The sequence below is a fragment of the Cyprinodon variegatus genome, unplaced genomic scaffold (assembly GCF_000732505.1).
Source record: "Cyprinodon variegatus isolate N-32 unplaced genomic scaffold, C_variegatus-1.0 Scaffold880, whole genome shotgun sequence".
NCBI lineage: Eukaryota > Metazoa > Chordata > Actinopteri > Cyprinodontiformes > Cyprinodontidae > Cyprinodon > Cyprinodon variegatus.
The window spans coordinates 21,281-33,597 of record NW_015151333.1 but is presented as its reverse complement, the minus strand read 5'-3'; the positions used below and the strand labels follow the sequence as shown (position 1 = coordinate 33,597).

Sequence of the window (12,317 nt, the reverse complement as noted above, 5' to 3'; positions counted from 1 at the left end):
AGAGACTCATCATGACATTAAGCCCCTCACCTCAGGCTCTCTTATTTCTGATTTCTTCTCATAAATCAGTTTTGTCCATATATTACCTCCACAAACAATTGATACACAAAAACAAATAATTTTTACAACTTAATTCCTTTACACAGATTCATTGACTTATTCAATTACACCAAACTGGGTTTGAACCCAGCAAAGACGCCGCCAGACTGAAGATGACAAGTCCCCATAGCATATCATGTACACACACACACACACACACACACACACGGCTAACCTCACTGAAATATTAAGTGTGCACCCTCAATACGCCAACAGGTAACCAGGAACAGCTTGTGTGTTTTAAGTTAATGGAGCTACTGGGCTCAGCGCGAGTGTATTGGTCCTCACAAACACAGTATAGCAGGAATGTGTGTGTGGCACGCAAAGTTACAGAGGTTATTTTAAGTGACGAGGTGGATTCGTCACAGTCACAATAACCATGACATGAAATTTTCATATCCTACAACAGGGATGTTCTTCTGGCAAACGGGTAGATAAATAAGGATCTCACCGAATTTGGTGGAAGCTGCCCTCGCTCGTTACGTTCCCCATCATCCCTCCAATTTTTCTGCACCTGCGCTTGGGTGCAGAAGCCTGTTAAAGGGCAGTATTTTCAGAGCCCCAAGACCATAAAATTCTGAGACACTGATTGGCTATTAAATTATTAAATTGACCTAGCAATAGTAAATGATTGGCAGATTCTCTGCAAATGTGGGGCAGTCTGATCAGAGCCCCAAGACAGAGACGGTAGGAGTCTGTCTGTGGAAATCCACAAATGAATGACAGTAGATAGGGAAATGTAGTTTATATAATTTGTTTTGCTTATAGGTACACACTCTAGAGAGTAAAACTGACATTTATGAGTTCATTTCTAAAAATATATTTTACGTTTCTCTCTTCTTATCAGGGAGGGCGGTGCCCCAGTGCCCCCTATGGGCCGGCCGCCACTGGGTCAGACCAATAAACTTTAGGCTTAAGAACACATGCCACCGGGACTGATGGGAAGGGTTAAGGTTCTGTTAACATCGTTGCCTCATTTTCTCTCTTTCAAAGCTGTTGTCAAATCTTTAGCGACTTTTCAGACCCCTCTTTCGGCTTTTATTTTTAGAAACAAATCTAGCAACTTTTAATCCATAAGTGAAACCATTGATTGCTCTGAGTTTACTATCTTCAGTCAAAGGCACTGACAGGCGGTCAGTCTCAGGAGCCTCAAGCCGCATACTGTCTGCACAGAGAGCCAATTCCAACTTTGTTTCACCATTGAAAATGAATCACACATGAGCAAAGTTTTCATTGTTTCTGTCCGGGATTGCAAAGTGTAATGTACATTAATGTAATAGTCTTTAATTTTTTTTTTCTTTTTTTTTCTCTAAACTTTTAAATAGATCATGCCTTGTCATTAATTCACACCGAGCCTCCTCCATTTATTCACCTCCTTCACTCTGTGTGCCTCTGAAAACTTTTAATTGAATATGATATAACAAAAAAATTATTTCTATTTTGGGTTTAGGTTAAAAATTGCTACCACTCCTCGTGTAATGAAAGAAAAACCTGCAATGGTCATAGAAATAATTTGAATCTGAAAATTATTCAAAGTAGTAATAAATTTAAAAATTCTATGAAAATAAACAATTGAATGTCGGACATTGCTTTTCAGTCATGCTTGAACAGAATAATAAAAAAATAAACTAATGAAACAGGCCTGGAAAAAAATGCTGGTAGCCCTAGAAAAAACAGATAGAAATCTGACCAAATGAACGTGTTAAATTAAGGTGTCCAATAACTATCATCTCATTATCATCAACTACTCATTTTTTTTATAAAAATAAAAAATAAAAAGATAATAATTAGGGTCGTTTTTATTCAATTCAAACAATAGACATTATGTATTTGAAATAAATGATCTCATTTTAATTTTAAGTAAGTACACTTTAATAGTACCGGTAAATCCATAAAGCTGATGATAATCTATTTCAAATGAATAAGCTTTATTGTAGAAAGTTTTGTGAAAAGGTTTGTGTTAAACGTATCTAAAGAGAAAGTAAATTGGAATTTATTATGTAATAAATCTGTAAATAATCTGAAAGTTTGGGTGAAATTTTTCAGTGTGTCTTTAAACACGTTTACCACATTATTTACACATATATGTGAAAAAGCACTGTGAAAACCTAGGCTTAATTGTCAAATAGCCAAAAATATAGACTGTATAATAGGTGTAGTCCCATATTTTTATCTAAAAGTGACTCGGTGCAGCATCCTGACCATTAAGAGCCATTGCAATGGAGGACTCATTAAGATAAACCTATTATTCAAAAGTAAAAATCAATAAGATAATTTTTTTGTACTTTTGAACAGCTGAATTCTCCTGCTGTGAGATCCAACAGGTTAACAGAGTTAATTAAAGAGCTGTGTGTGATTATGTTTTAAGTGGGTCTATGTAATTTAGACAATGAGGTTTCAGTATAATCCATGCCAGAGATGGAGAACACCATGTGGGATGTGGGAGATTACACTTCTGTGGGGGTCGCTCTGTATGCTAGATAATGCCTCCATGAGCATTAAATGTTAATCCTGAAAATATGCTGCACCATATAGGAAAATATAAGCACTTCTCAGAAATAATGTAATTTATTTCTCTCTAGCTCCCCCCACCCCCCATGAAAGCTTTCTACATATTTAATTTCATTTTTCTATAAGGGATGAGATAGAAAAAACAAAAAGTGAAAAATGTCAAAAAAAAAGTCAAAGTTTGTCTAAATTGAAAGGATGTGTTCTTTTACTCTGGTTGAAGATAAAGCGTAAGGGTTTTTTGGGAGTTTCTTCAATTTTCTCATTTTCCTATGCATGTAAATAATCCTCCATTGATCTATTTATTTATTTATGCAGTGCCTTCGTGAATTCATGCAGGATATAAGGATTTGTTTGTTTTATTAATTATGTTATGAATGAACTTAAGATTAAAAGTTGTGTTTGGATTAAAATGGCGCCACTAAAAAGGACTGGTCGTCAATCACTCTGCGATGTGTTTGTTTATAGTTTCTTTTTTTAGTTTGTTCACTCATCTCAGCAGTAAATACAATGTCCCAAGAAGCTCTTCTTTCTACTCTGTGTTCAGTTGTTCTTCTCAGTGACCTTGTCGCTTTGAAAGCTTCTGCTAAACTGTGTGGGAAATGTTTGCATGGTCTTTTAATTAAAATCATCTTTGAAAAAAGCTTTTTACTTTTATTTACTCTGGTATTGTTCTAGCAAACTGCCAGGTAGCCACTCCCCACTTTCTGTGGCTTGATGAGAACCAGTTGGACTCTTCTTGCAATCAGAGATTGCAGGTGCTTTTTGGTGTAACTGACCTATCACTCATGTTTGAAAAAGTGCTACAACATGAGAAACAGAGCTGGTAGCACATGTAAAATCAGAACTGTGCAAGTTTTTTTTTTTTTTTTTTTTTTTTTTTTTTTAACAAAGTTTGAAGGACAGCCGGTAAGCCTCACAATGCTGTTGCTCACTTCCTGAATCTCATTGGAGCAGCACATGGACTCTGATAGACTGTTGTATTAAAGCTACAGTGTGTAATAATTACAGGGATATACAGTCAGAAATGTAATATATTATACATAACTATGTTATTTATCATCATCTACGAGCTCAGCCTCTTAACCTTAATATTTGCGTTGCCTTAGAATTCGTTATTTATAATTACATAGGAGCGGGTCTTGCAGCCATGGAGGCAGACATCTTTGCGCTACGGCAGCGCAGAGCCAACAAACTAGCGATTGCGAGATCGCCCATTACGCTCGAAAGTAACTACGGCAAGTTGAGAGAGATGAACTGAGACGGTACTGAACACACAGACTAATGAAATGCTATCTGTAAAATTATCTATGTAAACAAACCTCATCACTTGAGAAGGTAGGTGATGCGGACATCGTGGAAGACATTTTGTCCCGTAACGCTCGCCGTACTGTTGGGGGGGAGAAGCGGTGGGGGGGAGATGTTCATGTTGCTGCAGTCTGCACTCTGGACGTTAGATGTCGCTGAAAATTACACACTGTAGCTTTAAAGGGTTTTAATATAAAATAAAAATATTAATAATTATCTTAATAATAATAATACACTTGGTTTTATTGTTAATGGTATTTACTCAACAATGTTGAGTAAAATCTTGGGGGGAAAAAAATAATATATTTAACAAAAGGCTGACAAATATGCAAATTTATTTGCATTGAATTACTATCAAATATTTGCTATTTATTATACTTTTGAAATAATTGGTTTAAAGGGGTGGAAATCTGTTTAATTATTTCAAAAGTATTTATCTTTTTTATTTCAAAATGTAATGTGCTTCTGTTTCTCTTGAGGTTTTTCACCTATATGACTGGAAGGCTATGCTGATCATCAAAGCTGGATCAGCTAAATTGATAGCCTGACGTAGTCCGACTCAATTCTAGTCAGAATATGAGTCTGATACTGCTCCATAGAGCTGTGATTATGGGGCGTGTTTTGAACGAACCAGGAAAAAAAATGCCTCTGCACTCAATTGGATAGACCTACAACCAATAAGAGCAACGGAGTGCGTGACGTATCTTAAGCGAGGCATAGTTGTTGTCCACAAAAATCAAAGCGTGCAGTTTCACGCCTAGATTAAGAAGATGAGACTTGATCGCTTTTCTCTGTTCCTCTTTTAAAATTAATTTGCTGTCGATATCTTCTAGAACAGACCTAATAGCAGAATCTACTCACCCAAACTCTCCAGCGGCAGCCATTATTGTTGTCACCCAAGCGCGCTTTGGTCCGTGGTTGATAACGTTACTCTTGATCATCTGTCCATCATCGTATAAAGCCCGCCCTGACAATTTGATTGGATCGCCTGACAGTGGGCTTTAATACTCGCGCTACTATGGAGCAGAGCCAGACCGAACTTCCCCGAACTCAAACCTTGTGGGCGGGACTAAGTTCGGACTGGCACCCAGGCTACTAAATTGAAGGCTCTTTGAGTGAAATCCAGCTAAGTTCCGTCGTAGAAACTATCCCTTTCAAGTGGGGAATTGCACGGTAAACCAAACGTGACAAAACTTGACAGGTATCTCTGTCAGATATTAACTGGTTTGATGATCAGGAACCCTTAAGTTAGAGAAAAAAGCAAAATCAGAAGAATCTGTAGGAGTGTAGACAGGTGTCTACTGTATAGGAACCCATTTATTCTTTCCGACAAGTAAACTCCGCAACAAAGGGGTGTGTAATGTATAACAAATTGCATATAATCATCTTAATCCTAATTTGAAGGCTCTCCCTGAGATAAACCGGTTAAATGCAGCTGTGCCCTAAATCTTTCAGACTGAATAAGAGCATAAAGTGTTTTACTGCTCCTCCTCCCCAAGTGCTTTAATAAGCTGCTAGTTAGCTAGATGAGACGATGCTTCCACGTCTTCCCTGGGAGGGGGCCAATGGTTGCAAAGAATACCAATAGTAGTGTTATAGGTCAACCCATAGATCCGCAGCCAGAGAGCTACTAGCAACATGCCTGACTAATTATCTCAGCTAATTTTATTATAGTTGAGATTTTTTTCACATCTGTACTGTATAAAGAGCAGGAACATTATTCTACTCTATAGGCATTTGACAATTACAACAATCTAGAGGGTGTTTATTATATTTGTTTGGTTACCAACTTCTATAAATAACCAACTAACTGTATTTTATCAGTAGTAGGTGGCTTGAAAACATTTATATCAGTGGGAGTATTTCATTGCGCCCCAATGATAAGACATGCAGAGAAATGTGTTTCTGCTTGTTAGTAAAAATAAATTGTATGCAATCATAACTGAAAATAAATTAGTGACAGTTCAGTGTTACCATGTTGTGTTTTATTCATTCATGTTTGTCACACTCTCAGCATGAACGTTGTTTTGTTTCTTTGTTTTCCTAATTAAGTGACTAATTGCTTTAGATCATCTCATCAGTTGGTTCGTCTCAGGGGCAAATCTGACTGTAGATCTTTGGCAACAGCACTATAGCAAGATATGATGCTTGACTGGCTTTATTGTGCATGGCTTTATTCCTGACTCCTCAATTAAGGTGCTTCTGTCTCCTGCCAGTAAAGATAAAGCAGGATTAGTTGGTAGCTCTGATAATTACAGAGCTATTTCCCTTACAAGTAAACTGTTAAAGTTATTTGAAATAATTCTAGTTCCAAGATTTGAAGAAAATAAATGTCTACAATCAGTTTGGGTTTAAGTCTAAGAACTGTGGTGTGTCTAAATCTATAGGAAGATCCCTCCCATTCAAAACATGCAGGTCAGGTGAGAAAACCGTTTGACTGCATCCTCTGGGTCAGTGATGGAGTCGGACAAGGAGGCTTCCTCTCCTCTTTATTGATCAGTTCTTATATAGATGACCTTTCTAAGTAGATCAATCCATGTACAACTGGCTTATTGGTTGAAGACTTGGTTGTAAACCAATTGATTTATGCTGACAACTATGTAGTTTTAGTCCAAGTTCAGCTGGTCTGTAAAAGCTGCCTAATGCGCGTTCGGTATATGGTGAAGTTCAGGATGGTAAATTCAACCCATCAAAAAAGTGTATGATATTTCGCACTAAAGACGATACATGTCATAATTTTAAGTTGATCTTACTGGTCATGTGCTGAGAGACTGCTACCAGATGATGAGATTTATCGCCAAGCTTAAATGTTCTGGCTCAGAAATTTTGAGATTTTCTGATAAAGTTAAACTCAAATTTATTTAGATAATGTTATCATGGATACAGCACATTTATGATGCAATCATAAAAAACAGCTTTCTGACACTAAAGGTTGCTTATAAAGATGCATTTATCTTTAGTTAAAGAAGCTTAGATGGAGCATTGCCAGTTAACAGTTTGTTTCAGCTAATGTCGGCTGTTTTAAGGGATTTTATTTATAGGTTAATTTGCCAACTAAATCAGTCCAAAAATAGAATTATCCCTCTGTTGACTAACATTAAATATAGTCCAGTAAGATCTGTATATCGCTGCCTCCTAAAAGAGAATCTTTTTATGTATTTTTTTTATTTGTATTTTATTATGTAGAGGAGACCGGGGCTAGTTGTGACTTTTTACACTCATATCTTGGAATCAAAACATCATATATTAAGAAAATATGTACCCGATGAAAGACTAAAGTTTCAGGTATATATTTTGTATTCATGTCATTTTCATATCTTGTGTCAGTACAGAGTTATAAGCAATCAATTCAACATTGTCACCATGTAACAAGTTGCCCCACCAAAGGCTAAGTTTTCACACTATGTGGGGTAAGATGTCACACTGGATTTTGCAACCAATAAAATAAGGACAAAAGAATTATTTCCTTAATGGAAAGTTGATAAATTACATTAATTCACTCTTGTTACACTTGGGATATGAAATATCATGAAATATTATGCAACAAGCATTACTAAACAAACTGGTCCTGGAACAAAAGGAGATCTCACTAGTCAGAGTCTCCATCTCAGTTGCAGTTTTGGCAGACATATACAGAATTACCAGGCGTGCATTCTTAATGTGCCCATCCTTTGCATATCATGCACTGCAACCAGGGTTCTCCTGGGCGGCTCTTTCCAAATGGTTCTATAAGGACCAGGCACAGGGACTAATCTTCTTCCATAGTTTTTATATTTGCCCTCTATTTCTTCTCTGTGCTTTGCTTCTTTTGCACTTTAAATTTTGTAACATTGCCTTTCTTTTTGAACAGTATGTTCTTCCCTTTTGCCTGCCTTTCTGCTTCATGTGCCTCTTTCACTGATGTGTCAGTGAGAACAGAGGTGTTTCTCTTCCTTCTCTGCTGGGTAACTTTTTATCTTGGACCAGCTTTTGGGTAATGCCTTATATCCTCTAGAGTGAATGCATTGATGGAGGAGGCTGCTTTACTAAGGCCTGAAATAGCTTCTAGGTTGGTGCTTGGGTCTAGAGCAGCTGGGCCATTGCTTGGTCCAGCGCTGGCCCAGTTGGTGCTTGGGCTTGGTAGAGCTAGGTCCTAATAAGGGTGATCTGAGCAAATTCTGTCTACAAGAACACTTCCCTGTTGTAAGGCTGAATCCCCGTTGCACGAAAGCCAGCTTGATGTTATGTGGGGTTACAGTCATTGGATAAGTAGTTGCTACATTCCTAGGGATGTCATAAATGCGGAGTGCTTTCGCGGGGTTGTTCTTTTATAACTTCTGACCATCTTTTAACTTTCTCCTTTCTTTTAAACCACTATTTTTTTCAATAAAAATTTAGTAAAATCTTCATTAGGGTGTGATCATTTAAATAGTTATTTGAAAATTATCATTTTGGGGTAATCGTTACATGTGACAACTTAACCCAAAATGACTGTGACAAGTTGCCCAGAATGACCATGTTTGCTAATTCTAGCTCTAACTTAACATTAACTTAAATCAGAACAATGAATGATGTAGAACAGGATGTCTTAATATCCATTTTTAAAAAGTCCACATGTATATATATATATTTATCTGATTTAAACTTATTTTAAAAAAGAGAGTAATAATTTTTTACTTAATGAAAAATCTTTAATTGGTAAATGGCCTAGTAGTCAGGAGACTTGATCAAAGTTCTTTACACTACATTTAGTCATTCACCCATTCACGCACACACTCACACACTGATGTGTTGATGTTCATTTAAACTAACAATGTGTTGTCTTCTTCTCACTCAGTCCATAGGACCTGACCATGCAAATGAAGAAAACTAGTATTCTAGATTTTAGTTGCACCCTCTGGTGGAGAAGATAATTGCAATATGACACCCAGTCTCCCCTATTTGTACTCTCATTTAACCTTTTTTTTTTTCAATCATTGATTGTGTGTGTTGTTGTTTTTTTTAAGTAATTCGAAATACGAGTCTGTAATGAAATCAATTGCGTCTACTGAGGTTCAAAACAGCATTTCAAAATACTCATGAAAAGCATAAATGTATATATGTTTTTCCCTTATCATTGCATAAATCTTACCAAACTAATATGTGTCACAATATAAGTCTAAACAAAACATAAAACAACATGGATCCGTCTAACCTTGGTGTAAATATGTCTAAGAAGGGTGTCCTGCTCACACTGCTTCCAGGCCTGGTTTATAAACCTTCCTCTCCATTTATTATATGTCAAATGCAATCAGACAGCAAGCTGCAAATCAAATTAGCATTTGATCCAATTCCTACAGCATGTTCTTTGGTTATTTGTATATTTTCTTACCAAAATGTGAAAGAACGAATAAAAATTGCAACTAAATGTCATTTCATTTTTGCAGAGAGTTACCGTTCTGGGAGCTGACCTTTAGAAGTCGATCTTTCCTCTATAAGCAGGTTGGTTGCTCTTATGTCTTGTAAATGCCAGCTTAATCAATGTGTGTATTTCTGATTTTGTTTCTAATTGGTCTGGATTATCAGCGCCCTCTGCTGGTAGTGAAAACCAGCACGTTTGCTTTAAACCTGAGAGCATAAGTCTGGTTGTTTGATCCAGGTGCGGAGGATGACCGGGGCCCTGGTGGCTGTAGGCCGGGGACAGCTGTCCGTGTCTCAGGTCAAACAGATCCTGGACGCTCGGGACACGCTGGCCTACCCTCAGGGTGTGGTTGCTCCAGCTCACGGCCTCTTCCTTAGAAGTGTAGATTACAAAGAGTCAGGTGAGTGGCAATCATCCTTAACCTTTACTAATATTTAATTTCCTTCTTCTAGCCACAGTGCAAACATTTCAATTTACACATTTATCAAATCTTTAAGATTCCTTACTCCATAAGAGCTGAATGAAATGTGAAACACGGAAAAACTAAATGTGTAAAATAGTAATTTCTAACTACTGCAAACACTGTACTGTTTCAACCATTTGAGAATAAAAACATTCAGCTCACATTTAGGACATTAAAGCTGCTTACTTGTATAATTTAAAAAAAAATATTTATCTTCTTGTAACCTTTTTTCCCTCAATACAAATGAACAAGGCAAACCCTACAATTACCCAAACTCTGCTCTCATCACTAAATCAACTTAAAACTGCTCCAAAGCTATTGGACTATAACTAAATCCCTGTTATGTCTTTATCATTTTCCATCTATTTCCACTATTTATATTATAAAAATATTCAAACTGCCACATCTATAACAACATGTACATCTTTAATTAATTTGATGCTCTTAAACAGAAGCTATAATACCAATCATATGTCAGGTTGTCTGGATGGATAATTAAAAGATAATTGAACTTTAGTGATCTCGCATTGGAGAAATTCACTCTCTGCATTTGTTCCATCCCCTTGGGGAGCAGTAGGCTGCCATTGTGTGGCGCCCGCAGAGCAGTGTGGGGTTAGGGGTCTTGCTCAGAGACCCAGAGTGGCAGTTTGTGGGAATGGGGCTCAAACTCAGAACCTCTGGATTCCAAGTTCTATGCTGTAACCACTGGGCCGCCCCCCCCCTAAACATTAATCACTGCCCATTACTTTGCTCCTAAGTGATTGGAATATTTAAAGTCTTTAAAGAAATCTATATTTTAGGAAACATTAATGATTTTCAGAATTTTTATATCTATTGTTCCTTATGTAATAAAAAAGCTTCAGGATTTTTGCAGAACTCCTAGTTTATGTTGCCAAAGCGAGGGAACCAGCATTTGATGTCTTTTAACATTTCAAGCTAGTGGAAGCATAATTATTTACGCAGAAATTGTCAAACAGCAAAGTGCTCTGCTTCCAAAATATAAGAATAAATCATTCAGGGACAGAAGGAGTTGGAAACAGGGCTACATTTGTTTAGGGCCAAAAAAACAACAGGAATATTTAACAAAAAGAGTTGTTTCTATAATATCTAGAATAGGAAATTTTTCTTATTTATTAATTAAAGATATAGTGGAGGATATTAGTGAATTTTTCAAAATACCCGCCCTCTAAAAATAAATGCACATGCACAACCCTGTACCCACTCCAGAGAGGCAATGCCTATTAGATGTGTGCGAGAGCATGCAGGAGCCCATTTCTCCTCGTGCACGCTCGGTTTAAAAGTTGCTGTTTGCATTACTCATACAAGCTTACTTTCCAAAAGATTTGCAATTTTTCCACGGTCAGACTCTGCACCGGTGAGTGAAAATGGGGACGAGCATATAGGGCGGCCTTACATAAACATATCATCCAAATGTTTGAAAATTAGGAGGACCACTTATTTTGATGAAATCCTTCACTATACCTATAAATAAGCATAGAGTTTTAATAAATATTCTTAATAGAATGTTGAATTTGACGACAAAAAAAAACACACAGTAAACAACTGGGTGTTAGACATATATGCTATGAAAATAAAGCTGTCTAAGCTAGAACCTTTAACTTACCTTAACCTTAGTATATTTTGGGCCAAAGTTATTAAAAGCTGCAGAGGTGGATCTAAAGAGCCACATGTGGCTTTTGTTCCAAGGCGTCAAGCTTTGTTTTTGAACTAAAGTGTGTGTTAGAATACTTTATTGAATACAAAAGATTGGGTTGGTTAAAAACACTAAACAGGTTGATTTACTTTGTATTTTGATCCAATTAATCGCAAACACTGAGCAAAAAGAAACATCTGCGTTTGTTATTAAGAAAAAATATATTTTTTGTCAGAATCCTTGAAATGTTTATTAAACTGACTAGTTCTTGTGGCTTTGCCATGCTTCCTGCAGCAGCTGTAGGTGGCTTTGCCAGTGCTGTTATGGTGAATATTCATGACAAGGGGAGAAATCAGTTTTCCTTGTCTGTCTCTAATGCAACATGTGCATTAAATTGACTAATGCTAACTGCAGAAAACAACCTTACTGCATGGTATACATTGCTTCTCAGTGCTGGAATCTGATCATAACATATTGCACAACAGTCCTACATCATTTCTAGGGCTGCAACTTATGATAATTTTCTAATAAATTCATTTGAATTAATAATCAGATAGAAAAATATGCCTTGAAGTAGATTTTTACAGAGTTTAATCCCTTAAAGTTAAAACTGCCACTTGAGTTCTAAATAAAGCAGATTACCGGTAATGGATAAAAAAAGGTTTTTCCACCTTAAGAGCAAAATGTTTATATATCTTGGTGTAATTACTGCTCTGTTTGGGTTGCTCTTAAAGCTAATGGCTAGGGATGCACGATATTGGGATTTTGGCCGATATCCGATATGCCGATATTTTAAAATTCATGTAGCCGATAACCGATATTGATACCGATGTTAAAGCTGGACAAAAATAAGTAGTCATTGAAAATAGCAGTTTTGTTATCCATTTCTGACACTTTGAAAAATA

The 12,317-nt window shown here is 36.7% G+C and overlaps 1 protein-coding gene across 1 annotated transcript in view; it reads left to right on the top strand.

The window, feature by feature from the left end:
• pusl1 (pseudouridylate synthase-like 1) overlaps window positions 1–12,317 on the top strand; it is a 23,524-nt gene that overhangs the window by 9,083 nt on the left and 2,124 nt on the right. The window contains exons 5-6 of the mRNA XM_015397660.1: window positions 9,315–9,375; window positions 9,533–9,695. Of these exons, the coding sequence (XP_015253146.1) occupies window positions 9,315–9,375; window positions 9,533–9,695 (224 nt within the window). The remainder of the gene's footprint in view (window positions 1–9,314; window positions 9,376–9,532; window positions 9,696–12,317) is intronic.